The 25126-nt window shown below is 33.4% G+C and overlaps 1 protein-coding gene across 3 annotated transcripts in view; it reads right to left on the bottom strand.

Annotated features, from left to right (window-relative positions):
* Positions 1 to 25126, bottom strand: part of LOC149477752 (trehalose transporter 1-like protein) — a 71321-nt gene that overhangs the window by 6435 nt on the left and 39760 nt on the right. For all 3 annotated transcript variants that reach the window (XM_089710362.1, XM_089710361.1, XM_089710363.1), the window contains exons 2-3: positions 9741 to 10019; positions 5642 to 5777 (exon numbers count right to left, since the gene is read on the bottom strand). In XM_089710362.1, coding sequence (XP_089566488.1) covers positions 5642 to 5777; positions 9741 to 10013 — 409 coding nt within the window. In that variant the 5' untranslated portion in view covers positions 10014 to 10019. The remainder of the gene's footprint in view (positions 1 to 5641; positions 5778 to 9740; positions 10020 to 25126) is intronic.

Here is a 25126-nt window from a genome sequence, read left to right as displayed (position 1 = left end):
CAGAACGCTGGTACCGGCGGACTAGTCGCGTGGGCGTTAGTCACACTCGTCGGATAAATAGCGAAAGTCCAACGATTTGTAACACAAAAATTTTAGAATTTACCGATAGCCCTTAAAAAAGATGTAGGCGGTAGTGTCATGCCATATGCAGATTTTCGGCGGTATGGTGGCCATTTGGAATCGTCCGAAAAGTATGGCATGGCGATTTTCGTAAATGTCTGCACGATGATGATTACCTGTGCAAAAGTTAGCCTGGTACAAATGGTTGAATTGTTTTTTTTTAAATCAACGCATCGCGTCGGTATGGGGGGCTGTAAGTTACACCGGAAAAGTATGGCATGACACTACCGCCTACATCTTTTTTATGGGCTATCGGTAAATTCTAAAATTTTTGTGTTACAAATCGTTTGACTTTCGCTATTTATCCGACGAGTTCAACTAACGCCCACGCAACTAGTCCGCCGGTACCAGCGTTCTGACCATCATTTTTCTTTTAGTCATTGCGTAATAAGACCTCTGTAGAACCACCATTCTGTTACAAATGACCCGAAATTTTGTGTCAGTATCTCCCGGCCTACGTATGTGTCATATTTTTCAATTGTTTATAAATACATGATGATGTAATTGGTGTAGTACGAATATCTAAAAATCTATGAAGAATTTTGTGATACAGTAAATGGAAGAATTATAGACTATTTTACAATATTTAATAAAATCATTTAATTTTTTGTTCATTTTCATTAGAAATGTCAATTTTTCTCACCAAGGTGGAAATTTAGATGATAAGGATCTTGTTAGAAAAATATAAATTTTGACTAAAATCGGCATTTTTACCAATAACAGTGTGATAATGAGCTTTTACTAAATCAGGCACACTTCTCGAACTCTATATTTTCTCTTGTATCGGCTTTTCGGTAACATTTCAAAAGAAAAAATTTCATCTGATCAAAGTAACGATACCACAGCTAACATTTGACAGTATGTACATAAACAAAATGATGTCGATAAAAACATTTCAGGTCGTTTGAGAAATTTGCCATTGCCAAAAAAGCTCATTATCACACTGTTTGTATGCATTTTCTGAGTAAATTTACTATGGTAATGTATATTATATTTTAGAACATTAGAAAGTAGATATTTCAACGAACAAAAAGCCCCCAAACTTTTTGTAAAAAGCTGATATTTCGACGTCAGAATTTTCGATTGAAAATTAGGTTGTTTTTTTGGTATTAAGTTGAAATAAGGCGAAAAAATAAATATTTTCAATCAAATAAATTACAGTGTATTTGAGACACAATAAGGTAACTTTTCACCAAATATAGTAGAAAAAATATTTTTTTTGAAAAAGAAATAAAAAGCTCCCCCCCTCCCACTTCCCGAACTCGGATTGTCTGTAATTTATTTTTCCTTTAATTTTTATCACATTCTCCTCCTTTTCTAATGGGTTTCATCCTACTACTATTTTTTTTAGGTTTTTATCATTTTGGAAGGGATTGGCCCTGGTGTATGTTGGGAGTGAGCGCACGTGTTATTTGTATTGTTTTTATGTCCTGAAATTTAATTATTATTTGATAATTGAATAATTATTAATACTTTTATCCAATTGATTATTATTAGAATAAATAATTAACTTCATCAATTGATTTACTTTTAAATTATAATTTTACAGGTAAATTAGGGTAATTCCGGGGTAGATGGCCATAAGGGAGAGATGGCCTATCGAAATATTTCAGTGACTCGCTCACTAACTGTTACTGTTTAGCGCTTAGTTCGCTGCTTTTCGTGCGTGAGGACAAAAGTACGGCAAAATATTAAGCGAAAAACAAAGAAAATATAAGTAAATCCTTTGTTTTTTGATTCAAATAGCTTGAATATTTTTTAGATGTCAACTATTTTACGGAATTGTGGTGTTGGTTTCTTAAAATAATGGTGATATTTGTCTTTTTTGTAAAGTGTACGAGCAGTGCTACGTTATAGCCTCAAAATAATTTGCTTCAAGTCATTACTTGTTTTAGTTTTTGTTGTGGCCATCTCTCCTGGAATATAAGGACAGATGGCCAATTCTAGTCGGTATATGATGGCCATAGTGTAATAGTATAAAAATCACGTTTTGTACAAATAATTGATTTATTTTTAGATTTGTTTTAAATGCCTAATAAAACAGGAGAAAGGCAGTGGCTGTGAAAGGTTGGAAAAATCGCTAAAAGCAGCTGTTAATGCTGTATTAATAGCATAAACGTACGCGTGGCAGGACTCCAGTACCAAATACCTAAACTTTTTTAGGCATTCATTAAAAAGAAGACTAAAGAAAAATAATTCCTTTAACGATGGATGACGTGAGCGAATAGCCAACGAATAAGCCGAACAGTTTAAATTATAGCATAAATTTAACCAATAAAATCAAAAAGCGGGATATGACTGGTAACAGATGTTCTAAAGCAGAAAATATATTGATTACCCTTAGGAAGTCAAAAGGAGTTTCTTTGGCTAGAGCCAACACTATGAACAGATCAGAAGTTAAAGCATACTTTTAACTACTTCAATGCGTTCTTTATTCAAGACAATGAGATGTTACACCCTAACTACTTATTTAACATGGATGAAGCTGAACTACAGCTTAACAGACGTCCGGGACACGTGCTTGCTTAAAAATATTCTAAACCAGTCTCCAAAGTAACGTCAACTGAAAAGGCGGATACATTAACCAAAAAAAAAAACGCGGCGAAGAAGAAAAAAGAAGACTTCAAACTAAAAAATTAGACTAAAAATTAATCCTTAGCCTAGAATTGAGTTATGGCCATCTTACCTCTAGTGCCATGGCCATCACGCCCGGACACCTCGGGAGAGATGGCCAATTGTGATTTTTAGAAAACTTAAATTAATTAGGTGATCTTATTAGAAATTGTTACTTTCATGTTTAGAATATCATAGTTGAATCTTCAAAGTTTAATAAAAAATAAATACAATTTCAAAAACAAAAGTATTTCATTTCTGATAGAGCTTAGAAAAAACTATGGCCAACTACCCCGGACTTACCCTATGAGAGCTTTCATAATTATATTTGCATATATTTATCTACAACGCACCCATTTTACAATTCAAGTCTAAAATGAAACTAGAGTCGCATTTATTTTTGAACATACTGTAAGTGAAATTGCATAAGTGTGAGTACTGTGAACATGCCAGCTTTCCTTAATTGACCGATACCCACTTATTAATGTTTTAGATTTGGGATATTTTAGTTAAATAATTATGCGTTATTTCTTTTAATTAAAATATCGCATATATCTCAAAATACTGCAAGGATAAATAAATTCGTATATGGACGTAAAAAATATAGGCGTATTTAAATATTATTTACAAAATAATTAAGCCAAGGGACAGCTTGTCGAGCAAATAAAAAATACGAAAGTCGATGAAAAATAAAATCACGAAAGGTTAATCTGCATGAGAATCAATTAATAGGAAAACACGTGTATAATTGTTTTTCATTTACACGTTGTGACAAGTACTTAAACAACAACAAAGTTGTTAGCATCTGGTTTTTTTATTCAATACATATAAGTAATAATAATTATTATTAATTATCATATCTGCGTCACTTATTTGAACGCAATAAACTAAAAAAAAACTATTAACTAGATGACTGAATGACTTGAATTTTTCGGCAATATTTGATGTAATTTCTTATAAAAATTAATATTATATTACATAAATTATGGAAGTTGGAAAAAAAAAGAAAAATTTGACCTAATTTCAAAATTCTGGATATGTTCTGTTTAGCATAACTGTCAGATATAAGGACACTATTGTGTGAAAATGTAAAAAAAATAGTGACTTTATCAGCCGGCCATGATATTGACCCTTAAATATATTCTCTCAAGGTAATAATAATTGTGAGGTAGGTACTGGGTATGCAATTCGGGAAATAGTGAAATATGATTTATTCCGAGTCGCCATGGACAACCAGTCAAGGAGGACCGTTGATATTTTTAAGCTCAAGTAGGTAATATTTAACTAGTTAAATGAATGCTTCTGCTATTGTTTTTGACTTCGTTAATGTTTTATGAGATTACTTTTGTACAGAACCTTAATTTGAATAAATCCCGAGTTTGTGGTAAAACAAGAAATTTTATAGATAATCCATTGAAATCAGACTAGCAGTTTCGATGATGTTGAACAAAGGGACAAACAGTTTCTTGGAAATAATTCTGTGTAATCATGCATTATGCTATAAGCTGGGTACATTATTTTGAAAGTAACATATTTACTATAACCATATTTTGTGGTAAGAGTTATTAATATACTAAATGTTTAGTACATAATATTTACTCGTCCTAATTTCATAGAACAATGAACTTTACAATCTGTGCTGTTACGTGAACAAAGCGCAATATTTATTTAATAAGGTTGTCCATGCATGGAACGAGTTTGCTCTTTTTGGTTTATGATTTAGAAATAAACCCTCAAGTTCATGACCTACGCCTTACATGATCGATTTCACTGGTAAGTAGGTGATCCTTGTTCGTAATTTTAAAACATTTTGTTATTAAGCTTTTTAAAACGAAGGTAAATAAAAATATCGTATGATTAGTTTTAAGATAAATCTACAGATACCTTTCCAAGTACCACAAATCATCTTTCTATTCTAGTAATATTATAGAGCTAAAGAGTTTCTTTGAAAAAACTAATCTTATCACCTCAAAAAGATATTGTTACCAGTTAGTTGGTTTATCGAGTCAGAACACAAGTAATAGAAGTGGATGCGGGTGAAACCGCGAGGCTTGGCTAGTATTAGGTAATATCACTACATAGTATAAAACAAAGTCGCTTTCTCTGTCCCTATGTATGCTTAAATCTTTAAAACTACGCAACAGATTTTGATGCGGTTTTTTTAATAGATAGAGTGATTCAAGAGGAAGGTTTTAGTATATAATTTATTATGTTTTAGACAAAGCGGGCGAAGCCGCGGGCGGAAAGCTAGTTAAATATATAATGTTTATAATTCTATTCAGCGATGTTATAACTTATATCAAACAGTTTATCTATGCATTTAATGTTTTACTCATGTAATTCTCGTAATGACTGGCTTGTTAATATTATGTGCATTTATAATAAATGCCTATTGCTGTATCGTAAAACGTACAGTTGTTTAATTTGTAGCGTCATAAAATAAAGATAAATACTTAAGTTTTATTGGTCTCTATTGGTTTAACGATTGAGTGCTAATTGGTCGTGTGTTTGTCTGTTTGGCGGCGTGTGTATTTTTTTAACTGGATTATATAATCTGACTATGTTAAGTAGATTGGCTTAGTTCGGGAAGTAAAATCTGTATTAAGTTCTAAAAAATATTATTGTGTTCAATAACACTATTTATAAAGGTAATTTTTTATTAGTTTCTAGCTGCAAGAATATAATGTTTAAATTAAATAGTTATTTTTTTGTTAAAAAATTTAATACTTTTTTAACTTAACGCACACAAATCCAACCAACCAATAATAAACATTAAAGTCCGATCAACCGTGCTTCAGTTTCATTCTTTCTTTTCTTTCAATTAGAAATGGTGAAAAATACAATTTATTTTATGTCGCAGCCTGTTTCATTAATAGCCTAGGCAATTAATTAACTGCCGTTTACTCACCAATCCAAGAAGCCGTGCTTTCATCAGTGGGTATGGAGCTGCCGGAATCCTTGAGTTGCGGCAGAAGAATTGCTGAATAGCCAGATGTTAGACCTGATGTGAAGGTCAGTAAAATGGCTGCCATGGACGCGAGACTCTGTAACAATGACAATGTAGTTAGTCAATGAAATTAAATACTAAGTAAAGATTTATTCATTACTAGCTTTCCACCCGCGGCATCGTCCGCGCAGTCAAACAAAAACCCGCATAGTTCCCGTTCCCGTGGGATTTCCGGGATAAAACCTATCCTATTTCCCGGGATAAAAAGTAGCCTATGTCCTATCTCGGATATCAAAATATCTCTATACCAAATTTCATGCAAATTGGTTCAGTAGTTAAGGCGTGATTGAGGAACAGACAGACAGACAGAGTTACTTTCGCATTTTAATATTAAGTATGGATTCATTAAATTTTTCTAAATTTATATGCTCGCGTATATTTAGAGGCGATTTTTCAGTATTAAATAAGTATTTTTAAATAAAATATTGGTGAAAAATCTAACATAAGTTTTCTGAATCACATTCGGTTTCGATTGCGTGAAAGAGGGGTTGTGTTTTTCTTTGTATATTTCTCTTTGTTCTCTGAATAGCGTTTATGACGAATCAACAATATAAACTTTAGCATTATAGGTATCGTTAGATTTGTCTTTGTGAGACAATGATATCAAGATTATCATAAAATATAAAGTAGGTATTGGATTTTCGCTGTATTACATAACTTGGTCTTTTCATAAAATGTGTTGAGTTGTTTTATCAACATAGAAAGTTGAGCAACGCGTATTTTTACATCTTTTTAACCGACTTCAAAAAAAAGGAGGAGGTTATCAATTCGGCCGGTATGTTTTTTTTTATGTATGTACACCGATTACTCCGAGGTTTCTTAACCGATTTACGTGATTCTTTTTTTGTTCGATGCGGGATGGTGTCGAATTGGTCCCATAAAAATTTTATTCGGATAGGCCCAGTAGTTTTTATTTTATTTTATGAGCATTTTTGTCTGTATTTGTAAATGTTGCAAGTGCAAGTTTGAAGTCGGTTGTTTTTAACGCAGTTATCACTAATTGTCTTATAACTTTAGAAGCAATATCTTATAATATACTCTACAAATTATTGCAAAACATATCCTGTACCTAAGTATTTATACTACTTTTCTTTAAAGTTTACAAGCAATAATTATCTATGCTAATAAAGCTGAAGAGTTTGTTTGTTTGTTTGTTTGAACGCGCTAATCTCAGGAACTATACTGGTCCGATTTGAAAAATTCTTTCGGTGTCAGAGAGCCCATTTATCGATGAAGAGGCTATATATAATCACGCTAAGACCAACAGGAGCGGAGCAATGCGGGTGAAACCGCGCGGCACAGCTAGTATCTTATAAACTACAAATTAAAGCATAAACAACATATACATAGATTATCGTCAATTTATTGAACAGAGACAAAGGAACAATCTAGAAGCTTACCAAAGTTCAAACATAGCGTGCCACCTCATTGAGATTATATCTTGCACAACGAACGTCAATATACTATATTGTGTCCTTTGTGTACTATGTAAATGTTACGAAACGCTAGGAAAACCTAGCATACTTATGCACTAGGCGGAACCTACGGCTTTGCTCATAGTTTTTAAGAAGTAGAATTTGGGCTAATCGAGATTATATCAAATATTTTATAATACATTCATTTCCCAAATGCTCAAATTTATTCGTGAATCTTCAAAAACGCATCCTAACTACTAATATTATAAATGCGAAAGTTTGTGAGGATGGATGGATGTTTGTTACTGTTTCACGTAAATACTACTGAACGGATTAGAAGGAAATTTGGTATGTAGGTAACTGAAGACCCAGAATAAGACTAAGGCTACATTTTATCCCGGAAATCCCGCAGGAACGGGAACTATGCTTATACTACTATATAAAACGCGGGTGAAGCCGCGGGCAGAAATCTAGTTTAATATAAAAGGTACATTACCTTCACTCAAAACTATTATACCTACATCATAGCGATTTATTCATAATTTCATAGTAAAAAATCAAGCATCAAGACACATTATTCATTAATTGTTAATAAATAATTATTAGGTACATCAAATTACATTTTTAGGAATGCTATCTAGATCTAGGACATCGGAATTTAACCTAGATTGAGGTACTCTGAATACATTCCTAATAAATACCTTCCCTTTTACAATCTATTGAATTATTCATACTGTTAATTCAATTGTTATTTAATTAGGTATTTTCTCACAAAAAATATTTATTTATTCATCATTCATTTTGTTGGTAAGTAATAAATTGTTCGCAGAAATTCTTCTATATTATTAAACCTTCTATAATAGTTTTTATATCTAATCATTATCAGATCAATTCGAAGACAAATTATAATAATTATTATCCAACTAGCTTTCCGCCCGCGGCTTCGCCCGCGTTTTCAAAAAAAACCCGCATAGTTCCCGTTCCCGTGGGATTTCCGGGATAAAACCTAGCCTATGTCACTCAGAAATGATGTAGCTTTCCAACAGTGAAAGAATTTTTCAAATCTGCCAAGTAGTTTCGGAGCCTATTCAATTCATACAAACAAACAAACAAACAAAAAATCAAACCTTTCCTCTTTATAATATTTGTATAGATAAATTGTTCCCTGATCCAATAAATAATTATTGTACTTACTTAATTAAATGAAGTATTAACAATGTAATTTTAATTTCAAGATAAAACATATCTTATCAAAGAATTCATTCATGTATTGTTTAAATTATTATTATCGCAAAAAACAATAACCCTTCTACATCATATTGTGAAGTTACTAAACTATCATTTCATTTTTTTTTAAACGAAAATTCATAATTTCCTTTAAGTATTAAAAAAAAAAACTGGCACGCGCAGTATTTCTCTTGCAATTGTGACGAATTTAATTCTTATAATTTCATTTAAACGGATGTATTTCCCACATCACTACATAGTATAAAACAAAGTCGCTTTCTCTGTCCCTATGTCCCTATGTATGCTTAAATCTTTAAAACTACGCAACGGATTTTGATGCGGTTTTTTTTAATAGATAGAGTGATTCAAGAGGAAGGTTTTAGTATATAATTTATTATGTTTTAGACAAAGCGGGCGAAGCCGCGGGCGGAAAGCTAGTTTTCAATATAATGCATGTTTTAATTTCTTTTAAATAATTACATAAGATAAATTAATACACTATCTTGTATCGGAAATGAGTTACAGTAGTAGGTATAATTACATTACAATATATTAAAACAGCTGTTCTTTTATACGTAAAATAATCATAAAGTTCAAGGTAGTTAAAAGTTCACTGACATAAATTTTATGTAAAAATCGCCATAAAAATTATCTTTTTGAGTAAACTCGTTATGATATGGTATGATAATGATAAATACTACATACAAAGGTAGTATAGGTATTTTCTTGAAATTAATCAATTCAATTTTCACGAAAACTTCGAAATATGTAAGGAAAATGGACTTAGTTGAAACGGAAAAGTTCGTTGAAAAATCGCACCCTAAAAGTATTAAGACTATGTCTATGGAGGAAATTTAATAAAAAAATATTTAAATATTTGTAGAGCAATAATATTAGATTTTGTGTGTGTGTGTACTCAGACTCATTACATACAGGCTTATGCACAGGGCTTATGCGTAGTCCGGAAAATTTACTGAATGCAAAAAATGAAAATTGGAAATTCTTTCAGAAATTGGTAGCAGACATTGAACGTGGAATAATAAAACAGATTAATTTATTATTATCAAAATGCGTCCGATAACAAATTTCAGTAAATCCGTTTGTTTTCATGTTTTCGTCTTCCCAAATAATTTCCCAAAATTAAAGATTATTATTACAAGGCATAAAGTATATAAATCATGAAAAGGTATATTAAAATTGATATTTTTGGCATTCAAATGCTTTATAAATATAAAATAAAGAATAGAAAAAATTCGCGCAAAAGGCGCGAAAGGATGCGGGTTCGAGTCCTGCCTCGTGATCGAATTTTTTCTATTCTTTATAAATTTATAAGGTATATTAAATAAATAAATTCTTACCTGTTTCCATATTGGAGAGAATCTAGCTACAGTCTTTGATTCAGGCAATAGCATTTCGTCCTTAATATTGTTACTGTGCAGGGAAAGTCCGGAGTGCATTATATTTTGAACATAATTAGATTTTTCCTTTTCATTCTTTTTCTCTGTGTGCTTTTGTGTGTTTGTGTCTGTTTTTGGTATGTTAGTATCTGTGTTAGTCTCTATATTTGTGTCTTCTTCGGCTTGTGTTTCTTCAGCTATAGGTTCCTTGGTCTCGTTTCTGTCTTCTCCCATTCTTGTCTGTAAAGAAAGAAACAGTTTCAATTATTTTACATAAATAAGTATCCTAAAGGAAAAATTTGTGTTTGTTTGTTATGATTTATTAAAAACCTACGCGATCGGTCCCATTATGTTTTTACGAAAAAATATACATATGTTTCCGTTTATAATAAAGAAACCAAACTAAAATTAGATTTGTAAAGTGCTTATATAGATAGGTACCTACTTAAAAACCGACCTACAAGTAATATGAGTATTTTCCAGAAAACTATGACAAATAAGGGGGTGGTAACCGTTATAATTATAGTAATCGTCAATCGATACACATGATGAAGATATAAAATTATCTATATAATATCATGCATGTTTATAAGCGTTGTCCGGTAGAGGTACAAATGAATATTTATTATTTATATTATTTTCCATCTTTCTTTCAAATTAAAATAAATCCCTTCTTAATGGTGAGTAACCTAATAGATGCATAGTAAAATAATTGTCTAACCTTGCCTAGTTAACCTTAAGAATATCTAATAATTATTATTGTGCATTGTTTTAAATTTACTACATAATGAATCGGAACGTTACAGAAATAATAAAATGTAGATACCTATAATAATTTTGATGAATGAAGTTTTTTCTCAATGAACACGAACCTAACTTCATTTTAATATTTTTTTTAAATCAAATGTAACTCGTAATTTATATACAATAAATGATATTAACTACATGGAGATTAAGCGATTTCTGAAAGATTTTTTTAAATTTTTTTTTAATGAAACCCGTTTTCCTTGGTCATGGCATCATGTGTGAACGGGTGGACCGATTTCGATAATTCTTTTTTTATTATAAGTATTCCTTGAAGTACGAGGATGGTTCTTATATAGAGAAAACGTAAATATGTACCACGGGCGAAGCCGGGGCGGACCGCTAGTTTTATATATTTATAAAATATATTTGAGAAAACTAGAGAGTCATTTCTGTTTAAAACCGGTTACTGCCTTACGTAAGAATGATTAAATACTTAAATTAATAAAAGTTTATCGATACTCTATATTTATGATGGAATAAACTTTTTCTTTAATTATTTATATCTTGGCAATTAAAAACCATAATATACGCAAGAAATCTTGAGTTATTGTTACTTGTGTTTACGTTATTGTGCGATTTTATCACTGCATAGTATAAAACAAAGTCGCTTTCTCTGTCCCTATGTCCCTATGTACCTATGCTTAAATATTTAAAACTAGGTACGAAACAGATTTTGATACGATTTTTTTAGATAGAGTTTAAGAGGAAGGTTTTAGTATATAATTTACTAGCGACCCGCCCCGGCTCCGCACGGGTGCAATGCTGATACTAAATACACTACAGAAAAACTGAACGTTGTATATAAAAACATAGCGGCCCGCTCCGGCTTCGCACGGGTATAAAATATATAGCCGGGCGGCCGGCCGGTGCCGCCGCAAACGCTACGTCCCGCAATTTTTTAAATCTGTAATATCTTCGAAAATATTCACTTAAATCATACGGTGTAAAGGGCCATATAGATCTATATTAAATGAACAATATATTCAAGGTATTTAATTGGTTAAGGATTAATGCTGTATTGGTTAAAATCGCTTCGAAAATTAGTCATTATTTGTCGTAAAAAGTAAATGACAAAAAAAAGTTATTGTGGGTTATCCATAAGAGATAGACATATACCACCGCGGACTTTTCTGTAGACCTTTTCAATGTGTATAATACTTAGTACATTATTTTGATAAAACTCGTAGGGTTCAGCCTGCGTTTGCAATGTTAGCGGAAAAAATGTAGTTTTTTACGACATCACATTAGAAACCTCAAAAATAACAGTACTTCTCCACTATTTTATGGATGTTATTATACATATAAACCTTCCTCTTGAATCATTCTATCTATTAAAAAAAACCGCATCAAAATCCGTTCCGTAGTTTCAAAGATTTAAGCGTACAAAGGGACATAGGGAAATAGGGACATAGGGACAGAGAAAGCGACTTTGTTTTATACTATGTAGTGATTAGGTGTTAGACAAAGCGGACGAAGCCGCGGGCGGAAAGCTAGTATTATATATTTGGAGATTAAATAATACCTAGTGAATCGAGCCAAGATTTAATCACGTTACATGCTTTTTTAAAACAATATGTAAATATATGCACACTGAATAAAATGTTGTCCAACCACATTTCTATAAAGTGTGGACTGTGACAGTAATATTTAATAGTTATTTTTAGACATAATTATAATTTGTCTGCAGAAATCAGCATGTTACGGGTTTTCCCAATTTGATAAGAATTTGCAACGAAAGTCGACTGAAGGTCGGGTGTAATAAATTACTAGTTCGTAATATTCAAATTTTATTTATGTAACACTTTAATATGTCATAACTAGATCTACAGTGGTGTTTTGGGGTTCACTAGATAGAAATAAATAAATAATAAACATTGATACTTATTTTCAGAGAATTTTCAATTTAAAACAAAATTTCCAAACGAAGTATCTAGTAAGCATTTGTTTGCGAAGAATAGGTATTGTTAGGGCGGGCGGTTTTCTTATTTGCAAAAACTAGTTAGTTAGTTACATATTTTATTAAAATATGTGAATATACAGACTAATAAAGTTAATAAATATATAATAATTTATTAATTCAAATTCTAATATATATAATAACTAGCGGTCCGCCCCGGCTTCGCCCGTGGTACATATGAAAAATAGATGTTGGCCGATTCTCAGACTTACCCGATATGCACAGAAAATTTCATGAGAATCGGTCCACCCGTTTCGGAGGATTGCAGACTAACATTGTGACACGAGAATTTTATATATAAGATTTATTAATTCACAGATGGGGAATTCACTTATTTTAGGAAGGTATTTTTTATACAAGTTTTAACCTAGGTCAGAAGTCAAGGTCCTCTATCTAAATACTACGATCACTATTTACTCATTATTAAATACTAGCTGTGCCCTGCGGTTTTACCCGCAGTGCTCCACTCCTGTTGATCTAAGTGTGATGATATATAGCCCATTGTCTTCATCGTTATATGGGCTATCTAACATCGAAAGAATTTTTCAAATCAAATCAGTTATTCCTGAGATTAGCGCGTTTAAACAAACAAGTAAACTTTTCAGCTTTTATAAGTAACTAATAGCTATTTGTCTTATTAAAGGATACCTTATAACGTGTCGATTATTCTAGATCAAAACAAACACAAATTTTCACCACTTTTTTTTGGTATTTTACGTAATTTTCTTAGCACCGGCCTTTTAAGGCACTGGCTTAAAGATTTTGAGCTTACAATAACACTAAATTGAAAGGAGTTGTGAGCCTCGGATACCGCGTAATACCCACTTTTACTTTTAAACCGGTTTACAATTTGGGCAACATTTATACAATAATATCGTTCGAGTTAAGGTCTTGATTTTGACGGTCATAATTTATTAATAAGATGAAAGAGTTATGACAGATCAATGAAGGTTTGGATGTTCGCGAAGGTATCTATAGCGGACGGGGTATTAATTATCTATATAAATATATATTTAAAAAATTGTATTTATGTCTGTTTATCAGCCATCTGGTTGATCAGATCGTGCCGTGAGTGAAAAATGTCCTGAAAATATTTATTATAATAATATTCGACTTATTAAATTGCAATATTTGACTGTAAAAGAAACCGGGAATGCTGTCTTTTTCCTTATCAAAATTGAATGAATTATATAAAAAATAGCAATGTATGTACATAGTAGAAAGGATTAAGAAATAACTATTAAGATAAAACGAAGCATTATAATAATTTATATGAGATGTTGCGTATGTTTTGTACCCGACTGCGCAAGAAGGAGTATAATGTTTCTTGAGAGTAGTTATGTGTCATTAATAACGCAAGAATATTTTTGCTCGTTCTGGACAGGGGTGTTGAAACATTTGTTCGTAGGTTACGAGTGTGTAGTTTTAGCTTGTCATCGTGATTAATTCAAAATATGTCTGTGTGTCTTATCAATTATATGTATACTCTGTGCCATCACAATAACCGCATTCAATTTAAGGGTTTTCATAGAATTTTAAATATATTTTTTTTCCAATAGGTACTACTTAATTATTGCCAACCAGCCCTTGGCCAGCGTGGTGGATTTTAGCCAGTACCCTCATAGGACGACCGTGTCCCAGCAGTGGGTACAGTGGGCATGGGCGTAGCTAGCCATGGGCACAGGGTGGGGCAAAAAAAAAACCGGCCAAGTGCGAGTCGGAGTCGCGCACCGAGGGCTCCGAACAAACCTACTTTTTATTAAGTTGTAACTCTAAAATGTATGTTTTAGCAATTTTTCCTTTGCAGAAACAGCAGCCAGATCCAGGTGGAGCTTTGCTCGCAATCTTATAGTTTTAGACCGATATCTCGAAAACTATCCACTTTAGGGCAAAAGTTGCTTAGACTTTTTTGTAGAAAGTAAAATTTCGCATATTTTATACCATGTAATATTTTATGTGAAAAAAAAAAAATTTTTGTAGAGCAGTGGTGGCTCAGTGGTGAGACCTCGGACTTCGAATCGATAAGTCCGGGGTTCGAGACCAGGCGAGCGCGCAGGAAATAAATTGATTTTTCAATTTATCTGCGCATGTTGTAACATCACCACTGCTCGAACGGTGAAGGAAAACATCGTGAGGAAACCGACATGTCGAAGAATCAAAAGTTCGACGACATGTGTCATCCGCCAACCCGCACTTGGCCAGCGTGGTGGATTATGGCCTGTACCCTCATAGGAGGCCCGTGTCACAGCCGTGGGAACGTATATGGGCTGATGATGATGAATATTTTTTGTAAAACTTACTATTTACGGTTTATGGCCTATTTGATGAACCGGTTGATCGTTACAATATTGGATTAATGAAAAAAATGCATGTATGTACATAGTTTTTAGGTCACTTTATTGTCTACAAGTTTTGTTTGAAATTTTTTTTTCTAGTACCCATATTTTTTGAGTTGTTCCACGTATAATGTAGAAATGCTGCCGCTCGGCGGGTAACGTGGCAGGCCAAAAGTTTTTTTCTAAGTTTTTTATAAAAACGAAGAAGAAATTTCCAATGCAAGTGTATTTTCACCGTTTCCGAAACGGCAAAATTTTTGATTTTTTTTTACTTCTAGAAAAATTTTAATAGATTTTTTTAAATATTTTCCTTAATTTTATTCTTGCATCCGAATATAAAATAACTACTCAATATTATTTAGTTATACGAAACATATGTACCTTGTACTATTTATCGCCAAACGTTAAATAACTCAAAAAGCATTAGAAAAAAAAGTTTCAAATAAAGTAATCTTAATAAATGGATAATGCATAATATGTATAATATATTAATGCCTATGCTTTTCATTGATTAATCCAATATTTAAAGAGTTACTTGCCAAAGATGATTAACCGGCTCATTAAATAGGTCATAAATCGTAAACGGAAAGTTTTACAAAAAGTTTACAAGGTATAAAAGATGTAAAATTTTACTACCTACAAAAAATTCCTAATATTTTTTGCCTTAAAATGGATAGTTTCCGAGATAAGTATCGGCCAAAAACTTTTATGTAAGATTGCGAGCGTAGCTCCACCTGGATCTGTCAGCATTTTGTGCTTTTATGGTCAGTAACTTATCCTAAAACAAAAGTGAAATTGGATGGGAAATTTAGTGCGATTTTGGTTAAATAAAAACAGCTTTGAATGGGGTAACAGTACTACACTACTTTTTCTGGCACCAAAAGTGGTTTAAATCATGTAACATAGAAGCGCAAGCTTTTTGTTTAGATCGTATTTTTTTGTGTCGCCTGACAACTTTCGAGTGAGAATTTTTTAACGGATATTAAGTTTTGTAGTCAGTACCTAGATAATTACGTTTTTTAGATTTGGTTAGGTACCTTCCAGGTCAGAGCCAGGGTGGGGCAAGTGCCCCACCCTGCCCCACCGTGGCTACGCCCATGACAGTGGGTACGTATGTGAGCTGATGATGATGATGATCATCAGCACATAGATATATTATATTCCCACAGATGTCACATGTCGTTGAACTTTTTGATTCTTCGACATGTCGGTATCCTTCGGTTCCTTCACCGTTCGAGAAGTTAACAACATGCTTATATAAATTAAAAAATCAATTTATTTAATGCACGCTCGCACAGTCTCGAACCTCGACTTATTTATTAGAAGTCCGAGGTTCTTACCACTGAGCCATCACTGCATGCCTCAATGCATGGACTGGTGTTGACATGCTTCATATTGCAATTTTACATATATAGGTTACATAAATCGTTAATTTAATTGTTAATTGATCTTTTAAATGCAGACAATAAGATTGACGGAAAAAACAACAGCAATTACTGGCACAATTCACTCAAACAAAATGAGTCATCTCATGCGTATTGTTTGTTCATTTATAAACGAGTAATAAATATTTGTAATAATCTTTATTAATTACTAGCTTTGCACCCGCAGCTTCGCCCGCGCAGGCAAAGAAAAACCCGCATAGTTCCCGTTCCCGTGGGATTTCCGGGATAAAACCTATCCTATTTCCCGGGATAAAAAGTAGCCTATGTCCTTTCTCGGGTATCAAAATATCTCTATACCAAATTTCATGCAAAATGGTTCAGTAGTTAAGGCGTGATTGAGTAACAGACAGACAGACAGAGTTACTTTCGCATTTATAATATTAGTATGGATTAATTTATCACCATAAAGGTAGGTAGGTATACTGGAAGATTCCCTAAATATTTTGCCTAGTTTTCTACGATAAGTTCCTTACTAATAAAATTTGTCAAAAAAGAACATCTTATTCCCTTGTAAAAATCCTTTACTACACGGAGGAAGCTACGGGTAGAAAGCTAGTATGAACAGTTTTATCAGGAGTTATGTCTTATAAGTGGACAAGACGGTGTACGTAATAGACCGGGAGATACTGACACAAAATTTCGAGTCATTTGTAACAGGATGGCGGTTCTACAGGGTTCTTAGTACGCAATGACAAAAAGAAAAATGATGGTGTGAACGCTGGTACCGGCGGCTTAGTCGCGTGGGCGTTAGTCGAACTCGTCGGAAAATAGCGAAAGTCAAACGATTTGTAACAGTATGGCACTTATTTTTCCTGTAAGTTTGAGGATCAACGAATATAAATACAAAATTTCAAAGATCTAGGTGTTGGAAATCTTCACTTATATAAATTAATAATAAATTTATTTTTCAAGTATGACAGCACTTTTTCCCCCTACTAGAAGTATGGCAAATATAATAATGGTCACATTTTATCAAATACTCTCCAAAAAGCCAAATGCAATACTGGTACAAAAAGATAGGCGAAATAAAAAAAAATTGCAGATTTTCGGCGGTATGGCGACCATTTGGAATCGTCCGAAAAGTATGGCATGGCGATTTTCGTAAATGGCTGCACGACGATGGTTACCTGTGCAAAAGTTAGCTTGGTACAAATGGTTGAATAATTGTTTTTTTTAAATCAACACATTCGCGTCGGTATGGCGGGCTGTAAGTCATACCGGAAAAGTATGGCATGACACTACCGCCTACTTCTTTTTTATGGGCTATCGGTAAATTCTAAAATTTTTGTGTTACAAATCGTTTGAGTTTCGCTATTTTTCCGACGAGTTCGACTAACGCCCACGCGACTAACCCACCGGTACCAGCGTTCATACCATCATTTTTCTTTTTGTCATTGCGTACTAAGACCCCTGTAGAACCGCCATCCTGTTACAAATGACTCGAAATTTTGTGTCAGTATCTCCCGGTCTATAAGTGACAATCATATTGTGATATTCAACCTTGAAAAATTAACATACATACAAAAATTTCGCTCTTACATAATAGTGTGGGAATTTAGTAAAATTGTTATCAATTTAAAACTATATCTCTTAACCGTTATTTATCAGTAGGTTAATAACCGGCTTCTTGTCACTATGGTAAATGAGAGCCTTGAATCAAAGGAGTCCTGGGTTCAAACTCCGGAGTCTAAAGTCAAGTCAATTTAAACAGTTTATCGAAGGCTGCTTAGGGTAAAGTTAATACAAAACGTCAAGTTTTGTTAATAATTTTTTGAAAATACATACCTTATATTATATGTACAGTAGAATATCTAACGCGTTTGAGTATTTCCATGCCACTTTTTTTAATTTATAAAAATAAAATTAAAAATAAATTCTCGTTGTCTAATAATTATTATACCGATTGTAATAGGTTCCCGTGACGCTCGAGTAAATCCACATTTAGGATCGTGGGCTCCCCTTTTTTTTTATAGTGGAGAATGCATTTAGGCATACCCAGGGCACTCGGGGAAAGAGCCCTGGGTTATGTCGGACTCACCCTGCTGAGTGCAGGGTCCTACCGACTAAACTCCACTGTGTTCCGCCGTGCCGCTTTATTGACGGGGCCGCGGGTATTCGGTAGAACCGCGTCCGCAGACCCGTCAGCATCGTGGGCTCCCCTACTTTACGACGTATTAAATATGTCAGTCATATAATAATACAACTAGTGTATGTATTAATATATAAATTGTTATTAAGAGTTAAGACAGTATTTATCTAATAACCTCTTTAGATATGAATTATATCGTATGGAACAGGAAATTATTATTTATTACAATTATTCAATCAATATAATATATTTGTTGTTGTTTGGTAACTAGTTATTATGATAATTATATATTTTATAGCGCTTGTTAAATTTTTTTATTGACAAATTATATTTGTTATTAATGAGTTTATTACGCATGCGTTAATCGAAGTAGATTAGGTTTTTTTATAGAGAGTTAACATTTTTATATCTTAAAAACCTGTATAATAATTTATAAGTTAAAAAATAATGGTTACTATGGGCTTATAGTTTTATTATACTCTATACTAACACAATTATAAAGCTGAAGAGTTTGTTGGAACTCGCTAATCTCAGGAACTACTGGACCGATTTCAAACATTGTTTCGGTGTTAGATAGTCCATTTATCGAGGAAGGCTATAGGCTATATATTATCACACTAAGACCAACAGGAGCGCGGTAAAGCGGGTGAAACCGCGCGGCACAGCTAGTTTTATTATACAATTTGTACCTCCTTTAAATAAGAATCTTCAGTTCAATTGTAAGTTTTTTATTTCGTTCAAATGAAATGATATCGCTTAGGTACCTAAACCTATACGTAAATTGTAACTTTCTTAAAATATTTACTCTTATTTCTTTTTAATATTTATGCTACATTGATTTGTTGTCCAGTAACTATAATAATATCAAGTCTTAGTTAAACTATGATCTAAGCTTATTCGTCTGTACTTTAAATCGTCTGCAAACCACATAATTACTGTTAATATTTTTACTAGTTGCATTACGTGGTCCTTCGAGTCTCCACACAAAAATCATCCTTACTCCACAATGTTAGAGTCTTTTATACGTTTTGAACTCTTCAATATCTAGTAAAGGTAAAGACGACCCTATATTTATGTTAGCTAAGAAATACGTAAAGTTAATTATTGAACCGGTCAGGAATGTGGCTCGTGGTTTTTTAAGAGAAGATCTATAAATACTAAGGTGAAGGCAGTTTCTGTTATATAATTATTGGTCTGGAAATCGAATGGCATTTTCTATCTTTTTGTTGTTGAAGTTACTTTTTATTATCAACCTGTTTTCAGATCTATCAGATGCTGTAAAAAGTAGAGTTGGACGATCTGAGAGAGATGTTTTAGATATAAGTTTGTGCTTCTAAAGTCGTAACATAAATGATTCTCATATTATACTTACAGTTCTGTATTTAATACTTCTTCAATTAAATACATTATTCGAATTATTCGAATATTTTAAATTCAAAATTCAATAACTATGAAGTGAATAAACTATATGAATAATAGTGGTCTGCACCGGCATCGCCCGTGGTACATGTTTACGTTTTCTCTACATCAGAACCATCCTCGTACTTCAAGGAATATAATAAAAAAAGAAGTATCGAAATCGGTTCAGCCGTTCTCGAGTTATGCGCTTACCAACACATTTTGCGATTCATTTTTATATATAAGACTAGCGGTCCGCCCCGGCTTCGCCCGTGGTACATATTTACGTTTTCTCTACATAAGAACCATCCTCGTACTTCAAGGAATATAATAAAAAAAGAATTATCGAAATCGGTTCAGCCGTTCTCAAGTTATGCGCTTACCAACACATTTTGGGATTCATTTTTATATTATAGACTAGCGGTCCGCCCCGGCTTCGCCCGTGGTACATATTTACGTTTTCTCTACATAAAAACCATCCTCGTACTTCAAGGAATATATTAAAAAAAGAATTATCGAAATCGGTTCAGCCGTTCTCGAGTTATGCGCTTACCAACACATTTTGCGATTCATTTTTATATATAAGACTAGCGGTCCGCCCCGGCTTCGCCCGTGGTACATATTTACGTTTTCTCTACGTAAGAACCATCCTCGTACTTCAAGGAATATAATAAAAAAAGAATTAACGAAATCGGTTCAGTCGTTCTCAAGTTATGCGCTTACCAACACATTTTGGGATTCATTTTTATATTATAGACTAGCGGTCCGCCCCGGCTTCGCCCGTGGTACATATTTACGTTTTCTCTACGTAAAAACCATCCTCATACTTCAAGGAATATAATAAAAAAAGAATTATCGAAATCGGTTCAGCCGTTCTCGAGTTATGCGCTTACCAACACATTTTGCGATTCATTTTTATATATAAGATAATAGATTTGTTATTGTTGTCTGAGTGTCTTTTAGCTATAAATTATTTTAATACCAGTAAGGTTTATGACTAATACACGTGTAACCTTATTTTGGAGAAGGCACGATTCTCATCATAATAGGTATATTCAGTACTTGAACATTAGTATATGTAATGCGCTGATTACACCTAACGAGTACAGTGGCGAGTCAGTAAATACGCTCTCGGCCGAGACAGTTGCCGAACCGAGTGGGTGTTTACACGTATTTCACTAGTGGCGAGTCAGTTCAGTTTTGATCACGACGCGGACGTCTGCAATGGATCGAAAAAAAAAAATAATTTAAACGGGTTTTAAATCGGCTGTTACCAGATATTATTAACGAATTGTGGGATTTATTAGAAATAATAAATAAAAATAATAATTCTTTGAAAAAATACAATGACAAAACGAACGAGTGGCGAGTGGCCGAGTGACGCGACGAGTGCGTGTTTATACCTGCCGAGCGGGATAGCGAGTGGGTACTCGGCCGAGTAAACAAATTGGGATTCTAGTGACTGTCTCGCCGCTCTTCTCGGCCGAGTACTCGGCCGAGCACTCGTTGAAGTGTTTATACCAACCGAGCACTCGGCCGAGGACACTGACTCGCCACTGTACTCGTTAGGTGTAATCGCCGCATTAACATATATATAAAACTAGCTTTTCGCCCCGGCTTCGCCCGTGGTACCTACATGTTTACGTTTTTTTTCAAACTATCCTATCTCTCAAGTTGGATCGAACTGCACATGGTGTGCGAATTTTATTATAATCGGTTAAGTGGTTTAGGAGTCCATTGAGGACAAACATTGTGACACGAGATTTATATATATATTAAGATAAAATACTAAAAACCCATAAAGGATCAAACAAAAATATATTTAAGTCCAGTAATGGCATAAAGACCTTTAAAAAGCACAGAAATAACATATTTGTTAGCGTTAATGTAATTTTTAAAGCTATAATAGGCCGTTTTCTTCTTAATTAAACTATAATACAAGCAAAAAGTTTAGCAGAAAATATTAAACAAACATAAACAACACCTAAATATAACAAAAACAAAGTTATAGCTGAATGAATGAATGAATATACTTCACGCAGAATACAATTACCTATGCATATGATAACCATTATCGTTTGATACAAAAAGGAGATTATTTTAAACAAAAACAGGAGATTATTTTTAAACGTCTTCAAGTACTAAGTTCTAAGTATATAATATATTTGCAATTAAGTTTCATCATACCACAGATAAGAAAACAAAGCATGCGTCAGAGTCAAGAGGGAGGTTATCGTTTTATATTATTTGCAGGGGTTGTTATACCGTTGATCTAAATCTATAAAGTAGAATTTTTTATTTGTATGGGATGAACGGTAAAACTACCGAATCGATTTGAAAATTATTTGGCTAGTAGCTAGAGTCTGGCCAGCCAAAGCTGAACCCAGTAAAAGGTGGCAAATTTAAAAAATATGGACCTGGTAACATCGGCTTTATTAGGAAAAAAAAATTCATACTTTTGATATTCTTAGAGGTGATCATAGTATATGGGTACATTAGGTACACAACAAATCAGGATTTAAAAGTTATTAAAGGATGTGGTAGCCCTGTCAATAAAACATTTGACTCACATTGTCCTAGTTTGGGGTCCAAATGTTACATGTTTGTACCTAACCCACAAATTGATCAATAAATGATTTTATTTATTTATTTATTTATATTGCATGAGAATGTTCAAATTAAATTATGCATAGTTCTACTTTCCCGCTCTACATAAATAATATTGAATTGAATTGTAACATTATTTGTATCATTGTTACTCTTTGTATTTAGTATTTACTACAGTATAAATAAAAGCTGCCGCCCAGCACTCTTTATAGTTTTACCCATATTTCAACACTAAAACCGATAAATTCGCAAATAATTTGAACCGTTTTCAACAAAACTGACAAATATGACATTCCAGATAATGTGGCCGCTACAAAAAGCACTGGGTTCAGCTTTGGCTGGCCAGACTCTACATTATTCTGAATTGACATACGAAAATAATTTTTGTTACGGGTCAACACAGATAAAGCCTCCGCAATCAGATAGCATTTGATCCTACATTATGCAAGCATTTGAAAATTGTTTCATCAGTAAAAAGCTATATAGATTACTAACTGTGCCCCGCGGTTTTAACCGCATTCCTCCGCTTCTGTTGATCTTAGTGGGATGATAGATAGCCCATAGCCTTCCTCGATAAATAAGCTATCTAACACCGCAAGAATTTTTCAAGTCGGACCCGTAGTTCCTGAGATTTGCGCGTTCAAACAAACGAACAAACAAATTCTTCAGCTTTATAATATTAGTATAGACTATAGATTATTATTAGATGTAAGAAAGTATATCCCAGTACGAATATCAAGTAAAATCTACACAAATGATGCCAACGTAAAGCAATCTATATCTAGGTATAATACTTAATACTAATATTATAAAGAGGAAAGGTTTGTAATTATGTATGTATGTATGCATGGTTTTCACGCATTAAGTACTGGACCGATTACAATGAAATTTAGCACACATATAGAGGGTAACTTAGATTAACACATAGGATAGGTTTTATCCCGGAAATCCCAAGGGAACGGGAACTATGCGGGTTTTTATGCGCGGGCGAAGCCGCGGGCGGAAAGCTATTAGATACTAAATTGCAATATTCCAAAATGTCAAGTGAATGTTTTTTCTTTGCTATTGCAGAGATTTCATCCATCTTTCATCAACTTTTTCTGGGTTATTATGTCTGTGTTACTCTTATTACCATATATCAAAACTTTGCAATAAATATTATGTGAGTCTTATTTTTTTCAACATTAAACATCGCATGATTTTTTTATCTGACAGATTTAAGAAAAAGTAATTATTTGGTTTGCGATTATATTGAAATTTCAAGATAAATTCAAACATTGTTTTAGTTATTATCAAAAATGCCTATAAAAAAACAAAACTAAAAATTAACTTTACTAGCAATTTCCTTTATATATATGCATGTGTGGATTTTTTGCTCTATTTCTTATTTAGTTACATAATTTGGAAATAAAGGATTATAAATAATAATTGAGATCTTATATTTTGCGTTGAAACATAAATTTATACTACCATATAAAATTATATTAAAAGGCTAAAGAGTTAGTTATTTTTCTTAAATATGCAATATAATATCTCAGGAATGATTAGTTCGATTTGAAACAATTTGTGTGCTCAGTCCATTTATCGCAGAAGGCTACGGGCTACGGCCTACCGCCTATGTCAAAGGCGAGCTTTTTAAGAGTAGATTTTACATGTAGCAAGTTAATATAATATTGTTAGACGTAACTTTTGATTTAATATTTTTGTGGATGAATAATTGTCACTGTTTCCTGTCCGAACATGTTTAGCTGTCGAATACTATAAATTGCCGCGTTCCTTTGACTCGTGGCGCATTCATACGAATCGTGCCTAGGGGCTCGGACGTTGTTTATACGACGTTCGACCCAACTACCCTCACTTTACTAATAGTCGTTGACTAGCTGCGTTTTGTTATCAACTACCTACATCAATTAGGTAGCTGTGTAGAATCGCAGTACATTCTTATTACGTTCAAACTAATATTAAACTAGCTTCGCATCTGTTTTTTCTTATATCAGAAGTGGGATAGAGTTCAAGCCTACACTTGTTGTTTTGAGTTTTGTAACGGCATACTGGCGTTTGTGTTTTTTCGTGCGTTGTGTGAAGTAAAAAATTTGTTACGTGGATTAATGTAACGGGAATGTAGTTCATCGAAGGAATTGTGTGTAGTGATCCAAATCGCTAGTTGAACTCTGGCGTTGAGGTATTGTCTAGTCGCTGACGTATCGTAGTGATGTATTTCACTAGTCGTACGAGCGTAGATATACCAAGATACGCGAACGGAGTGCCTATGTCAGGTGGACGTGGTTATTGTTCTGTCAGGTCAGTCTGGCCGAGGCAGGATGGTTGTGTAATCCCGAGATGAACTACCGTAGTGTTTTAATACGAGAAAAGGCGTACGAGGACGTACGATTGTCAGTATGGCCGTGTTAGACGTAACTTTTGATTTAATATTTTTGTGGATGAATAATTGTCACTGTTTCCTGTCCGAACATGTTTAGCTGTCGAATACTATAAATTGCCGCGTTCCTTTGACTCGTGGCGCATTCATACGAATCGTGCCTAGGGGCTCGGACGTTGTTTATACGACGTTCGACCCAACTACCCTCACTTTACTAATAGTCGTTGACTAGCTGCGTTTTGTTATCAACTACCTACATCAATTAGGTAGCTGTGTAGAATCGCAGTACATTCTTATTACGTTCAAACTAATATTAAACTAGCTTCGC

This window comes from Colias philodice, chromosome 24, assembly GCF_061535455.1.
Source record: "Colias philodice isolate Cphi_HAF_F1 chromosome 24, ilColPhil1 Martin Lab GWU primary, whole genome shotgun sequence".
Classification (NCBI taxonomy): Eukaryota; Metazoa; Arthropoda; class Insecta; order Lepidoptera; family Pieridae; genus Colias; species Colias philodice.
This window is presented reverse-complemented; position numbering and strand designations above follow the sequence as displayed.